Source organism: Nelusetta ayraudi, unplaced genomic scaffold (assembly GCF_046127955.1).
Source record: "Nelusetta ayraudi isolate G7.1 ecotype Tasmania unplaced genomic scaffold, CSIRO-AGI_Nayr_v1 ptg000142l, whole genome shotgun sequence".
Lineage (NCBI taxonomy): Eukaryota > Metazoa > Chordata > Actinopteri > Tetraodontiformes > Monacanthidae > Nelusetta > Nelusetta ayraudi.
The window spans coordinates 231,654-247,519 of NW_027466192.1; the positions used below are offsets into that span (position 1 = coordinate 231,654).

The window sequence follows — 15,866 nt, forward strand, 5'->3', positions numbered from 1 at the left end:
GTATCGGCTTCGGCACTATTCAGATCAAATAAAGACCAGACAGGGACAGGAAAAAGAGTTTCGCTGTTGTTTTACACGCAAAACTACCGGGGTTGTCGCGTGAGCTTGCAATCCTGGCGTAAACTGATGGAGACGCCTCGCTCGGAAAATGCGCTTCAAAGTGCACACGCACTACAGACGCGCCGAAGATGCTGGGAGATGCTGCTGGCAAAACGTCTGCATCACACACACACACACACACACACACACACACACACACACACACACACCAATTATCCCTAACCTATGCGCTGGAAAACACAAAACTATACAGCAAAACATCTTAACTTAAACACACTTTTATTGATAAAATCAAACATAGGCAGATATAACCTAAACAATTTTAAACCATGAGTTTTCTGTGCAATGATGAGCATAAATGCACATGGGAACATGTTGACCCATTTAATCCTCTTTCTTTCTTTATCATTGGACTACAAATATATTTCTGAATGAATATGTTTTCCTGTTTTATCGGAAGTGGATCTTTTTGACTTGCTCATTTTAAAAGTAGCTTGCATGTTGAAAAAGTGTGAGCACCCCTGATCTATGCCCTTTTCCAAGTCCCACAATCACTTTCACTGTCATCTGCCTGATTACACCCATGCCATTTTCAGAAAAAAATTGCACAAACAGAATACATTCAAAAAATGTATCATACACATAGTTATCAAGTCAAGTTATTTATTTATTGTCATTGTTGAACAAAGTTTACAACAAAATTTGTTTGGAGCATCCCCATAACCACTGGCATCAGTACCGATAAAACAATCATAAATAAGTGAGAAAAAAAAACAAAAAATATAATTTATGTACAGAAATTATTTGGTCATTCATTTTTTGCAATTCATAGTCATTCCCAACAGACATAACAGACACAAAAATTCAATGCATCACACGTGGTTCAGACACAGCTTGCCTGTGATTGTACATTTGGCCAGTAGGTGGTTTCGTGTGCACATGAAGCTTCGAGAAATGAACCGTTTCTCGAACCAGTTGGCTCAAGTGGTTCAATGCCTCATGAGGCTTCACCTCACCATCACTACAGTCACTGCATCCTGAATCAGTCACACTCAAAGTCGCACACCACCTCTGCTTTGTTCTGGACTGTGGAATGGGCAATATTAATTTAATCTAATTAAATTCTGTTTTATTACTTTATGTCTATTTTAATGCTCTTTATTGGTGCTGAATGGAAGTGTGGTTGTTGTTTTATGAGCTAATGGATAGACAAGTGGCCTATAACATAAGACGCTTAAATGAAGTGAATAGGATATGTCCACAATGTCAAGAAAGGAAGCAGGGTGTCTTTAAAAATCGATAACATTTGAATAAGTATTAAAAGTTGAGTTGATGTTATACTTGTATTGACATTATGAGTAATTTATACAACTTTTCCCAGGAACTTTTCCCAATGATGAGGTTGAGGGCCCATCATCTGCAATTCAGCATTCTGCAGGTAGTCAACACCAAAACAAGCGTATTCAGCTGTCATAATCCTGTTTGTGAATAATACATATAAACTGTGTACTTGTAATATAAGTCAAACTTTGGTAACTTGAATATAATTCTCACAAAGGGATTTTTCATGTTTATGCACTTTGTACCTGTTACATTCTTAACTAAACTCAGTTGTTGGTTTCCATCTCTATAAGTTAACAAAGATACATAGATACCTATGAAACACTTGTTTATCTTGCTGAAACTAATACTAGGTTACTAGTACTAGATACACCAGTATACTCTCCCGGAGCACAGATCAACCCACTCAAACAAACAAAAAGCATTTTACTCAGTCAGATAAGATTACTAAATGCTGGATGATACACTGTTTTGTGCATTATTTGGGTAAATAAAATAGTTCTATTATTCATACCTCCGCCTACCATTTATTATTACCTAAGGCATAGGGCATTTAAAAAAACTAAACAAATGTCATTCCGGTGTGCCACCCGTCTGCTCGGTTGTTTATTGCAGCAGACAGATAAACAATTGAACGGCTAAAGCCATCTATTCCACCGTGAATAACAAATCTCCAGCTTTTGGTAAAAAAGGGAGAGAAGATGGAAAGAGAAATCTAAAATATATAAGGCATCAGATAGCTAATTGAAAAAGGTTCATGCACAGCTTATTTGACACAAAAAAGGTATGGTACAAAGATGAAATGATTTGGAGTGGGTAGAAAATCTCAATGTTTCATTTGTTCAAGTATTTAAAAACAGTTTTGAAAAATACCGTATTAATTTGTGGTTTCCATCTATGTGCCACATTGCATTTGGTGCAGGAACAGAATACTGCCTCCGTCTTAGTGTGCGATTGGCCAAGGCTCGCACTTCAGTCCCAATTGGGTCCACTCTTCTTAAGGAATCACGTACTCTTTGAACTACAACAACAGCAAAAAAAAAAGAAAGACAAACTACATAAAATATTAAAGGCACAAATCCGTGTTAACACAGATAATGCTGACAAAAGGTATGATTTCATTTATTAAATACCCCCCCTTTCTTTTTTTAAATATACCGCCATTCTTTTTTTAATCATCCATGTAAGCACTTTTAGCTACATTTTGTACGGAAAGCGTTATACAAATAAAGCTAATTATATTTGTTTGTTTCGGTTAAACTGATGCACAATACAGATTACTGAATACATTCATGTGGGGATCAACTTCATATCAAACTTACTTTGCACTCGTAATCCCCTGGCATGAAGGAATGCTCTCATCATTCTGTACCCTGTGTTTGGGTGACTGAGTTGGATTTCTGCAATGAGGGCATCCAGCTCTTCATCACAAAGCGCTGAATACATGTCCGACATTCTAAACAAACAAAGAATAATTCCTGAAATTTTACTTGGCAAGAGCCAAAACATATATGATTAAAAGCGTCCATTTTCACTGCAACCATTTTGACGTGTATTTGTTGTATCATTAGTGTTATTAGGTACAAGTGTTGCTGCGTTCATTGCAAGGTTAACGTCATTTGCGTCAATAGATATGGAAAACAACTACACTTAAGTTTAAAAGAAATGTGCACGTTTTGTAAATGGCAATTTCTTAATATTATTATTATTATTATTATTATTATTATTATTATTATTATTATTATTATTATTATTATTATTATTATTAGTGTTCTGTTAAGGTGAAACAACAAAGAAGCCTTTAAGTCTAAATTGTTTAATAAATAGGTTAAGAGCAGTTGGTGTAAGTATGAAAGTCATTTCATTTATTTGTTGCGTTAAGAGAAGCATTTATAGAGCGTCGTTGCCACCTACTGGCATCTTTCGGTAGTATTTCTGTTGTAATTTTGAAGCGAACTTTATACCGGAAGTAAGACACGGGAAACACACTGCCAGCGTTTCCTGATACGCACCCGTTCCTGTAAACCAGTGTTTGTGTGCCGCGAGATATTGTCAGGTGTGCCGTGGGAAATTATCCCATTTGTGTGCCTGTGCAGTCTAGCGCCTGGCAGCGTAATCATGTAGTACTCTTCCATACCAGTAGGTGGCAGCAGCAGGTAGCTAATTGCCTTGCGCTTGGAGACAAGCGAATGAACGCATGGATGCAGCGACAGGTGTGTGGATTGTGGATAGCGGGACGACGGTTGAAAGTGATGGATAAGTTTTTGAAGAGGAAAAATGCTGACTCTGAACTGGACCCTGGACAAAATCCGGACCCAGATGAAGGCCCTAGTATGAGTGGAGGCAAAGACGGTGACGTCGAGCAAAGTTTCTGGCGTGAGGCAATACAATGAAAGCTATCTTTCATTTGGATTTACTTTTACCGGAGATGCAACGGCACCGACTCCGTTGTGCTTGGTATGTGGTGAAAAGCTCTCCAACAGTGCTATGGTCCCAAGTAAGCTTAAACGCCATCTCCAAACGAAACAGCCCTCAGTTCAAAAGAAAAATGTGGAGTATTTTGTTCGCCTGCGTGAACACACGGAGAAACAGGCAACTTTCATGAGAAAAACCGCAAAAGTAAACGAGAGAGCCCTTAAAGCTAGCTACCACGTCGCTGAACTAGGGTTGCCACCTACCAGAGTTACAAATCCGGGACCTCTGGGGGGTGGGGGGGTGTCTCAAGTCTGTCGACGGAGGGGGGGGGTCACCGAAATATACGGGACACAAAGTGAAGTGCGTCCTGTATCAGTTCATTACGGGACAGGTTTTTTAGTTGCCAAGTACGGGACAATCGCATATTTTACGGGAGTAGACCACAGGCAGAAATCAAATGAGGTTTTGTCATTTTCCCTTAAAAACGGGACAAATTGTGTCCCGGGAGAGATTTTATTTTTCCTGGGACAGGTGGTGAAAAAAGAGAACAATTCTGGGAAAAACGGGACGGGTGGCAACACTACGCTGAACTTGTGGCTAAATCAAAAAAGTCCCACACTGTGGCAGAGCAATTAATACTTCCCGCCTGCAAAGCCATTGTAAATGAGACGCTCGGACCCGAAGCAGCTAAAGAAACAGCCAAAGTCCCTCTCTCAGATAACACAATCTCCAGACGTATTAATGAGATGTCTGCAGACATCGAAAGTGTGGTTTTGGACAAGATCCCTATCAGTAAGAAATTTGCCTTGCAACTTGATGAGTCTACTGATATAAGTGTTGTTGCAGATTCTGAAGTCGACATTTCACTTTGATTTTCAGAGTGATGACACCTGGAAAAACTCTCCATCATGATAAACTCTCCATCATTTATGCTCTATTCAGGTTGGAGTATTGCAGGTTGTCAAAGCTCAGCTGTGATTGGCTGCTCTCAGCTCCGAAGTCCAACCCCTCCCACCTCAGACACCTGAACCTGAGTGAGAACCTGCTGCAGGATTCATCAGTGAAGGAGCTGAGTGGTTTTCTGCAGAGTCCAGACTGTAAACTGGAGAGTGTGAGGTCAGTTCACCCTCTTCACTCTACAACTTCTATCACTCTTGTTGTTGTCGTCATGATTTGCACTTGACTGTTGTTGGAAATTCAATTTGCAGACACTGGTTTGTGTTTGAAATGAGTGAAACTGGGTTTGAAGCAGGGGTGCCCATTAGGTCGAGGGGGTGGGGGGGTGGGGTAGAGAGACGAACCGCTCTCTCAGTCATTAGAAAACATGGTGGTTGTGGTTGATCTTGGTCATAATGTACGATGTGCTGGAGTTTGTTTCTATATGTGCTGTGTTTTACAGTCAAAGGTAAATGAGACGAATCGGCTTCTGCACTGCTCAGATCAAATAAAGGAGACATAAAGCAGGTTTCATTTTAAATCTGCAACTATAATGAACAAAATCAAGGTATACTTCAGATACCTGCATTCTGTTTGAGAGCAGACAGGGACAGCAAAAAGAGTTTGGCTGTTGTTTTCTTTAACTACACGCCAAACTACCGGGGTTGTTGCGTGAGCTTGCAATCCTGGCGTAAACTGACGGAGACGCCTCGCTCGCAAAATACGCTTCAAAGTCACGCACAGCAGAAGCACCGGACATCCTGGGAGATGCTGCTAGCAAAACATCTGCGTTCCCCACACACACACACACACACACACACACACACACACACACACACACACACACACACACACCGATTGTATAGTAGGTAGATCTTTTTGACTTGGTCATTTTAAAAGTAGCTTGCATGTTGAAAAAGTGTGAGCACCCCTGGTTTAAAGGTACAGAGTGTAAAATCCTGCCATCTAGTGGTCAGATTGCAGATTGCAGCGCTCATTCACTCACCCTCTCTCCTTTGTTGAGTGTCAGATTCTAAAGTCGACATTTGACTTTGATTCTAAACTCTCCATCATTTCTTCTCTATTCAGGTTGGAGGGCTGCAGGATGTCAGAGCTCAGCTGTGATTGGCTGCTCTCAGCTCTGAAGTCCAACCCCTCCCAACTCAGACACCTGGAGCTGAGTTGGAACTGCCTTCTGGATTCAACAGTGAAGGTGCTGAGTGGTTTTCTGCAGAGTCCAGACTGTAAACTGGAGACTCTGAGGTCAGTTCACCCTCTTCACTCTACAACTTCTATCACTCTTGTTATTGTTGTCATGATTTTCACTTGACTGCTGTTGGAAATTCAATTTGCAGTCACTGGTTTGTGTTTGAAATGAATGAAACTGGGTTTAAAGGTACAGTGTGTAAAATCCTCCCATCTAGTGGTCAGCTTGCAGATTGCAGATTCTGAAGTGGACATTTCACTTTGATGTTCAGAGTGATGACACCCTGGAAAAACTCTCCATCATTATAAAATTATAAACTCTCCATCATTTATTCTCTATTCAGGTTGTGGTGCTGCAGTTTGTCAGAGCTCAGCTGTGATTGGCTGCTCTCAGCTCTGAAGTCCAACCCCTCCCACCTCAGACACCTGGACCTGGATGGGAACCAGCTGCAGGATTCAGGAGTGAAGCCACTAATGGATCTTGTCCACAGCAGAGACTATCAACTGGAGAGTGTGAGGTCAGTACAGGTGGAGGTGAGGGAGGATGAGGAGGAGAGTGAAGAGGAGCGCTCCATCTAGTGGTGGCTGACAGAACTACAACAAGTGGAGCCAAACAGCAAGCTGTGTGTCATGACTAGTGATGGTGAGGTGAAGCCTCATGAGGCATTGAACCACTTGAGCCAACTGGTTCTAGAAACGGTTCATTTCTCGAAGCTTCATGTGCACACGAAACCACCTACTGGCCAAATGTACAATCACAGGCAAGCTGTGTCTCAACCACGTGTGATGCATTGAATTTTTGTGTCTGTTATGTCTGTTGGGAATGACTATGAATTGCAAGAAATGAATGACCAAATAATTTCTGTACATAAATTATATATATATTTTTGGGGTTTTTTTCTCACTTATTTATGATTATTTTTATGGGTACTGATGCCAGTGGTTATGGGGATGCTCCAAACAAATTTTGTTGTTAACTTTGTTCAACAATGACAATAAATAAATAACTTGACTTGATAACTATGTGTATGATACATTTTTTTGAATGTATTCTGTTTGTGCAATTTTTTTCTGAAAATGGCATGGGTGTAATCAGGCAGATGATAGTGAAAGTGATTGTGGGACTTGGAAAAGGGCATAGATCAGGGGTGCTCACACTTTTTCAACATGCAAGCTACTTTTAAAATGAGCAAGTCAAAAAGATCCACCTCCTATAAAACAGGAAAACATATTCAGAAATATATTTGTAGTCCAATGATAAAGAAAGAAAGGATTAAATGGGTCAACATGTTCCCATGTGCATTTATGCTCATCATTGCACAGAAAACTCATGGTTTAAAATTGTTTAGGTTATATCTGCCTATGTTTGATTTTATCAATAAAAGTGTGTTTACGTTAAGATGTTTTGCTGTATATTTTTGTGTTTTCCAGCGCATAGGTTAGGGATAATTGGTGTGTGTGTGTGTGTGTGTGTGTGTGTGTGTGTGTGTGTGTGTGTGTGTGTGATGCAGACGTTTTGCCAGCAGCATCTCCCAGCATCTTCGGCGCGTCTGTAGTGCGTGTGCACTTTGAAGCGCATTTTCCGAGCGAGGCGTCTCCATCAGTTTACGCCAGGATTGCAAGCTCACGCGACAACCCCGGTAGTTTTGCGTGTAAAACAACAGCGAAACTCTTTTTCCTGTCCCTGTCTGGTCTTTATTTGATCTGAATAGTGCCGAAGCCGATACGTCACATTTACGTTTCACTGTAAAGCACAGCACATTTAAGAACAAAATCCAGCACATCGTACATTATGACCAAAATCAACCAGATCCACCGTGTTTTCTAATCCTGCCTGAACGATTCTACCTGCTGTAATTGACGCGGATCTCTCTCTCTCTCTCTCTCTCTCTCTCTCTCTCTCTCTCTCTCTCTCTCTCTCACTCACTCCCTCTCTCCCTCTCTCTCTCCATGCGATCACCCAAACTCCCTTCGCAATTGACCAGTAGATCGCGATGGACGTAATGGGCACCCCTGGCATAGATGCTTGTGTAACATGGACATTGATGGACAGGACAGGGGGCTCCATCCTATCACCTCTCCTCTCCTCACTCTCTCCCTAAGCTCTCAAAACTATCTCCAAACTAAACGCTATCTAGTCTCAAACACTCCAAACTATAAACACTATCCAAAATCTAGTAATCCAAACTCTCTCCAAATCTCAGTTGACTGCAACTCTCCTACAATAACCCCCATTTTGAATGGAGCCTGAGGGGTCTATATAAACCGTTAAAATATGAATTGCAGATATATACATATATACATATATATATATATATATACATATATATATATATATATATATATACATATATATATATATATGTATATATATATATATATATATATACACACACACATATATATATATATGGGTCCACTTTTCTGCTGCAGCTGGCCATTTTCATTTTACACCGTCCAAATTTACAGCTCAGGGCGCTGGGACGAATTGCAAATTGTGTGCAGATACAGGCCTACACTTCAAATAATTATGAGAAAAATCCAACGTAAAGAGAGCACTTCCATTAGGAAATAGTCAACATGAAATTTCGTCTTCTACTGACACCTGCTGGTCAAATTGAATAGTTGCAAATATTGTGAAGAAGTTGTCATCTAATTCTAATCCTAAACAATATGGCCATTCGAAGTGAAGTATTAAGACAATTAATCAGGTTTGTACTGCTTGATTGAACACATTCATCCCGTTCCAGTGCACTAAAACCCACTTCCCTTCAGGACCGTGTCAGCGAAGCCAAAACTTCCTTGAGTGACGCTTTTTCCCAGCATGCAATGCGAGCTAGCGATTCACAATACTATTCCATCACAAACATGGATGTAAAAAAAATAAAAAGGGACGAAAAATGAAACTTCAGGAACACCAACCAATACATTGCAATACAAGCAGAACTGGGCCGAAGTTTTATATTATGTACACCATAATACAGCCTTCTGGTGGACAAGCCATACTATTTAATCCGTGTCCTCCTATGGCACGTCCGTGGGAGGAAGCTCATCGTAGAGGTCACGTGCTGGTTGCTCGTCACTCCACCAATCACCTCGGGGAAGGTCTAAGCCAATCGGTTGAGTGAGTGAGTTAGTGGACGAAAAACGGGAAGGTTGCTGCCGGAAATAATGTGCTACAAGTGGATGTGACCTTCACTGAACCCAATTCAGACTCCTCACCCTCCACTTTTCTTGTTTTGGATGAGCATTTAAAAAAAACAACAACATAATAATAATATGGATTTTGACCATGTATGTTTTGGAGTTCATTGAAAGACATTAATAAAAAAAAATATATAATGCATATATATATACATATGTACATATATGTGCATGTGTGTGTGTGTTTTTGTGTGTGTAACTTTAACTAACTTATCTATTTCTATCCATCTATCAAACTTACTATCTAGGGATCTTGATATTGTGTTGGCAGATGCATTATCACGTGTACATGTGGACTAGCTGCGAAATTCTTATTTCGGGGGAACTGAGGGTTTTCTTGTTTAGTTTTGTTTGTCGGTATGTTAATCGGGTTTGGTTCTTAAGGGAGGGGGTGTTATGACCCACGGGTGGGTCTAGGTGCCTCTATGTTTGTGTCTGTGTGTGTGTGTGTGTGAGAGAGTGGATGACGCCTTGCAGGTGCGGTCCTGGATGTCGGCTGCTGATTGGACGCGCCACGGCTGAGAAGGAGAAGCAGTCGAGCCAGCCTGACGGTCATCCCTCCTCCGCTCCCAAGTCTGCAGTTAGTCACTTCTGAAATGGTGTTAGAGCACGCAGCCGTAGGGGTGGGCTGCCATTTTCTTTGTCCCCTCTTTTCTCCTGTTTATTAAGTATGTAGGGAGGTTAGCCTTTCTGTATTTGGCTTCTCTTTCTTTCTTTAGTTAGTTCTTAAGGCGAGCTAGTTGGAGTTTGGTTTATTATTTTGGCCTGGGCCCACCCTGAAGCCTTTGCTGCCCACCGGTTAAGTTGTTTTGTTTATTTTATTTACTGATCAATAAATGTTTTTGTTAAAAACCGCCAACTGCCGTGAGAAATTAATGAGCCTTGGGAGTGGGGGAAGGTGTCCCACACGTTGCGTCTCGGTCCCCCGAGACGGGACGTAACACGGAGTTTTCACCGTGACAGCAGGTTGAGCTCCTACCGTTTTACAAGTGACGTCGTCACGTTTAAATTATAATACACTCTACACTAATTGTAATTTCCTGCCCGTGGTTCTATATTGCAACAGTTGACGGCTCATATCAGCAGATAAGCAGCAACAATCTGGGCATTGCGGGTGATTCATAAATATGTCATTTCTTATTAATTAGCCCATAAGTGTTGTACACCAGTGTGACACCAAATGCTTGTTGCTGACAGCAGTGAAGAAATGACACTCTAGTGGTTCTGCACATTATTATAAATAGAGTGATTCTCTATCATTACATCACAGGACGACGGCACTCTGACAGATTCCATGAACCTGGACACTGATGATCCAGACTCCGGTCCAGATGACACAACAGGCCACAGTGGAAACGGGTCAGAGCATGGACTGGCTGCTGAAAGGATCCAGGTAGGTGGCGCTGTCATCCCAAGTTGTGTGGTGTGGAGGATCAGGGCCAAAGTTCCAGATGCTCACAGATGTGACTGTGGATTCAGGAGGAGTGTTTGAAGGCTGGACTCCCAACAGTGATTGGCTGCTGAGGACCTCTCAATCACAATCAGGTTTTTTAGTGGCTGTGAGATTGAAAGTGAGATTGCATTGTCCAGGTAGGAGGACAGCAGTCAGTCATGTTTCACCTCCAGTCAACACGCAGTGGTTCACATGAAGGTCCAAGAGGCCTACAGACCTACACTGAGTCTGGACGTGGTAGTACAGTTGGATCATTGTCTTTGTTGTGTTGTTTGGTCATTGTGATCCAATGTAATGTGAGAGAAGGACGAGTGCAGTTATATTGGAGTGAGTTATTTCGAGTGTAATAGAAGTTATAATGCAGAGTCTGTTTTTATGAAATGTTCTATCACCTGGCATCCATCCATCCATCCATCCATCCATCCATCCATCTTCTACTGCCGTATCTGGAGTCAGGTCTCGGGGGCAGCAGCCTCAGCAGAGACCCCTAGACTTCCCTGGACCCAGTCACCTCCTCCAGCTCCTCCAGTGGGACCCCAAGGCTTCCCAGTCCAGCCCAGAGACCTGGTCCCTCCAGCAGGGTCTCCTCCTGGTGGGACATGCCTGGAACACCTCCCCAGGGAGGCGTCCTAAACAAGACCCCGAGATGCTGGAACTCCTCCCCCTGAGGCAGGGCCTCCCCACCGACCCAGAGAGGGCAAACCACCTCATATCCAGCATTGATTTATCTGTTGGTGATTAATTATAATGTAACATTTATTTTATTTAAATTATATTTGAACTGAATTGGATTTGTTTGTAAAAGTGAGATTTATTTTCATTGATTCATGTGGTTTATGTTGAGACCTAGTGGAGAAGTGGGTATGGCCTACAGAAGGTTTGAGTACACAAGTTATTCAGATATGGAGAATCCCCATGGCAGGACTTCAGGAGATATATAATCAAAGTGTTAAAGCAGCAGAAATGAAACGTCAGTTGAGGTCAAGGTTACACAGGTCAGAGGTTGTGATGGCTTTTATTGTCAGAATATTGAATCATTGAAATATAATTATAGTTTGAGCTTGTAACAAAGTTTGGATGATATAACATAATCACATAAAATAAATGATCTGGTTTCCTTCTGATTCATTGACGTCCTTCTGAAATCTCCACACAAACATCTGGCAAGCATGAAAACCATGAATTATTTTGAGGGAAACTTCTTTTGTCTTACTTATAATTCAATAATGATTTGAGTTCCCATCACAGGTGTTGTGAATCACTTTATCTTTTCCACATGATTTCCTTATTTAAGATCATGAAGCAGAAATAAAGTCTCTTGAAAAGTATTTTTCACCTCCAAAATGAAGATGTTATAGAACTCTGAAGTGAGAGCAGAGCAGTGTGTTGTTGATGTGTGGAACCTTCATGCTGAGATGTTCCAGCCGTGGATGATGAGAGCAGAAGCAGTGGTTGTGTTGTGTGTGCTGCCTTCACTGAGCAGCTGCTCCAAGTCCTGCTTCTTCCACTGAGGATTCAGCTCCACCAGTGGCTTCTGGGACGTCTCTCCCAGTAACCACAGCAGCTTGTAGGGAGAAGCAGTCCGCCAGCCACCAGGCTGCACTGGGGTCAAAGGTCGTGACACACCCACACAGTGTTGGTGCATGCAGCTTGCTGTTTGGCTCCACTGGTTGTAGTTCTGTCAGCCACCAGTAGATGGAGCGCTCCTCTTCACTCTCCTCATCCTCACCACCACCTGCAAAGATAAGAAGAGACAGCAGGAGTCAGGACTCACGGTCCTTGAACGCATCATCACAGAGACGTTGACTGTTGATGAAGATGATGGAGTGACTGGTGAGAAGAAGCAGACTCTCAGTCACATGTCAAGTGTGGAACATATGAAGGTCATGTGACCATGGAGTGTTGGACTGATACTGAGGCCTGATGAAGATGAACTGATCAATAATTGAGTGGTGAACTGAGAGAAGAAGCAGTTTGGCAGCAGATGTTGGATGAATGAGGAGCAGCTGGACGTCACCATCCTCCTCTCACACTGTGACTGGGAACACTGGACCTCTGCTGTGGGATCAACTGGCTTTGGTGCTGGAACCATCATCCAATGGTTCCAAACCAGTACTAACCTCACACTCTCCAGTTGATGGTCACTGCTGTAGACAAGATCCATCAGTGGCTTCACTGATGACTCCTTCAGGGGGTTCATATTCAGGTCCAGCTCTCTGAGGTGGGAGGGGTTGGACTTCAGAGCTGAGAGCAGCCAATCACAGCTGAGCTCTGACAAACTGCAGTCAATCAACCTGAATAGAGAATAAATGATGGAGAGTTTATAATGATGGAGAGTTTTTCCAGGGTGTCATCACTCTGAAAATCAAAGTGAAACGTCGACTTCAGAATCTGACACTACAGAATAAAATGGGAGAGGGAGGGCGAGCGAACGAGTGCTGCACTGTGTAGTCCATTACTGGCTCTTGATGATGTTGCTGTCTGGGCCCCCTTGCACCTAAGTAGGATTGCGTCATCCAAGATGAGTCACTAAGCCTTCAGCGTTCAACCAATCCACAACACGTGTGTCCAGGCTTCATGGGTCGCACTAAAAGCCATCCAGGATGAGAAGACACGGATCCATCAAGCCAGGTGAAAGCTCTCCTGGATCAGTGCGCAATGCTCGCGGCTTCCTTCCATAGACCCCCGTTATGGAGCTGGGATTGACGGATTGGCCATCTTTGACCTCCTCAGAAGCCTCCATGAGGATTTGCGCCTGGGACGGGGATTCAGACTCTCTACCGTCCAGTGTCACAACAACAACCTCATGTTACTCTTTGATGTGTCTTCATGTTTCTATAATAATAATAATAACAATAAACTTTATTTATATAGCACTGCTCATACACAACATGTGCAACCCACAGTGCTTAACAAAATAAAACAAAACAAAACAAAGAAAGGTAATAATAATAATAATAAGAACAACAATCATAATAATAACAATGAGAAAAAATAAAAAGCTCCACTGCCCCTCCCCCCACCCCATACGGACCCACCCCTCCCCACCAACGCACACAGACAAACGCCCACCCCCATATTCACACAGACATTAGATAACACGGCTTGGCACTGAAGAATCTGATGAGGAAAGGCCACTATGGGGAGCCGTCCACACAAGGGGGCACCATGGCCTGCAGCGCCCCTATGGGCAGACCAGGCGTAGCTCCCACCGTGAAGGGCCCCCCATGAGGAAACACTGGCACTAAAAGTATAAAAGGGAGAATAATCATAATGAGAAATAAACCAAATACATAAGAATAAAGTGTGAAACAGTGGCATAAAAATGGGTAACCATTATAAAAGTATAAAAATCAATTGAAGGTAATAAAAGGCATAAAAATAGTAAAACGGCATAAAATTAGTGGAGTAAGAGAGAGAAGAGTAAAAGAAGTCAGTTAAACGGCAGGTTAAAAAGGTACGTCTTGAGCCTCCCCTTAAAAATATCAACAGTCTCTGCGGCCCTGAGGCTCTCTGGCAGGCTGTTCCACCGAGTAGGGCCGTAATGGCTGAAAGCAGCCTCACCATGGGTTTTTTTTTTGACTCGGGGAACAGTTAACAGGCCAGTGCCAGAAGACCTAGGATATGATGAAAGCAGGTCAGTTAGATAAGATGGGCCAAGACCGTTGAGACATTTAAAAACTAATAAGAGAACCTTAAAATCAATCCTGAAGCGGACGGGGAGCCAAAGCAGCGACTTTAAAAGCGGTGTAATGTGTTCCCTTCCTCTGGTCCTAGTCAGCACACGTGCGACTGAGTTTTGTAGTATTTGTAGACTGTAAACACTCTTTTTGGGAAGACCAGAGAGCAGGGCATTGCAATAATCTAGTCTACAAGAAATAAAAGCATGCATTAGCACCTCCGTGTTGGCCTGAGAGAGGAACGGGCGGATTCTGGCTATTTTCTTTAGATGATAAAAACCTATCTTTGTAATATTTTTTATATGTGGAACAAAGGTGAGCTCAGAATCAAAAACAACGCCCAGATTCTTTACAAATTGCGAGGGTTTAAAATCCCAACGTTTTGGTAAAAGTTCCTCTCTCCGGCCTTCAGGACCAATAACTAAAACCTCAGTTTTGTCCTGGTTAAGCTGTAGGAAATTCTCTGCCATCCATGATTTGATATCTAAAATACAGTTTAAAAGGGCATCAACTGGCGCTGTGTCATCAGGAGACACGGCAATGTACATTTGTGTATCATCAGCATAGCTGTGGAAGCTGATGCCGTGTTTCCTTATGACGTCCCCCAAGGGAAGCATGTACAGATTAAAAAGAACTGGACCTAAAATTGACCCTTGGGGCACCCCACATCTAATTTCATGCATTCTGGAGGAGCACGTATCCATACTTACAAAGAAACATTGATCTGTGAGATAAGAACGAAACCAGTTAAAAACAGTACCTGACAGGCCCACCAGGTTTCTGAGTCTATTTAATAAAATATGGTGATCTACTGTATCAAAAGCAGCGCTTTGATCCAGTAGCACCAAGACTGTCAGCTTCTGAGAGTCTGCGTTACACCTGAAATCATTGACGATCTTTAAAGGGCTGTCTCAGGACTGTGGTTCTTTCTAAAACCAGATTGATAATTCTCTAAAATATTGTTTGTATTTAAAAAGTAATTTACTTGGTTAAAAAACAGTTTTTCTAAAATCTTACTTAAAAATGGTAAGTTGGATACAGGTCGGTAGTTATTAAAAATGTTTGGATCCAAGTTGCTCCTCTTCAAAAGGGGCCTCACCACCGCCGTTCTAGAGGCAGCAGGGAAAACACCCGTCTGAAGAGAGCAAATGACAATATATAAAATCTGCTCCTCAAAGAACCCATAAAGTGACTTTAAGAGTGACGTGGGAATTGGGTCTAAAAGGCAGGCTGTGGGCTTTACTTGGGAGAAAACTCGACCAAGTGTCCTTGCATCAACTAGAGCAAAACTCTCCAGTGTTTCCTCAGATAAAAGTGGTTGTCCAGATGTGTAGAAAAATTGATTTTGATTAATTAAAATACTGGACCTAATGACATCAATTTTACTTACAAAGTGGTCTGCAAAATCCTCACAGAGGGCATCTGTTGGTGTCTGTACGTCCTGATTAAAATTTGTATTGGTTAAAAGATTGAAGGTAGAGAAAAGAAATCAAGGGTTTTTGCTATTGTTTGTGATGAGGTTGGAGAAATGGGTTATTCTTGCCTGTTTGACAGTTTTATTGTAAGATTTG

General features: G+C 42.1%; 1 protein-coding gene across 1 annotated transcript in view; it reads left to right on the top strand.

Moving 5' to 3' along the window:
- Positions 1-4,699: 4,699 nt before the first annotated feature.
- The window catches only part of LOC142879704 (ribonuclease inhibitor-like), a 90,506-nt gene continuing 79,339 nt past the window's right edge, over positions 4,700-15,866 (top strand). The window contains exons 1-2 of the mRNA XM_076013112.1: positions 4,700-4,932; positions 6,303-6,476. Coding sequence (XP_075869227.1) covers positions 4,700-4,932; positions 6,303-6,476 — 407 coding nt within the window. The remainder of the gene's footprint in view (positions 4,933-6,302; positions 6,477-15,866) is intronic.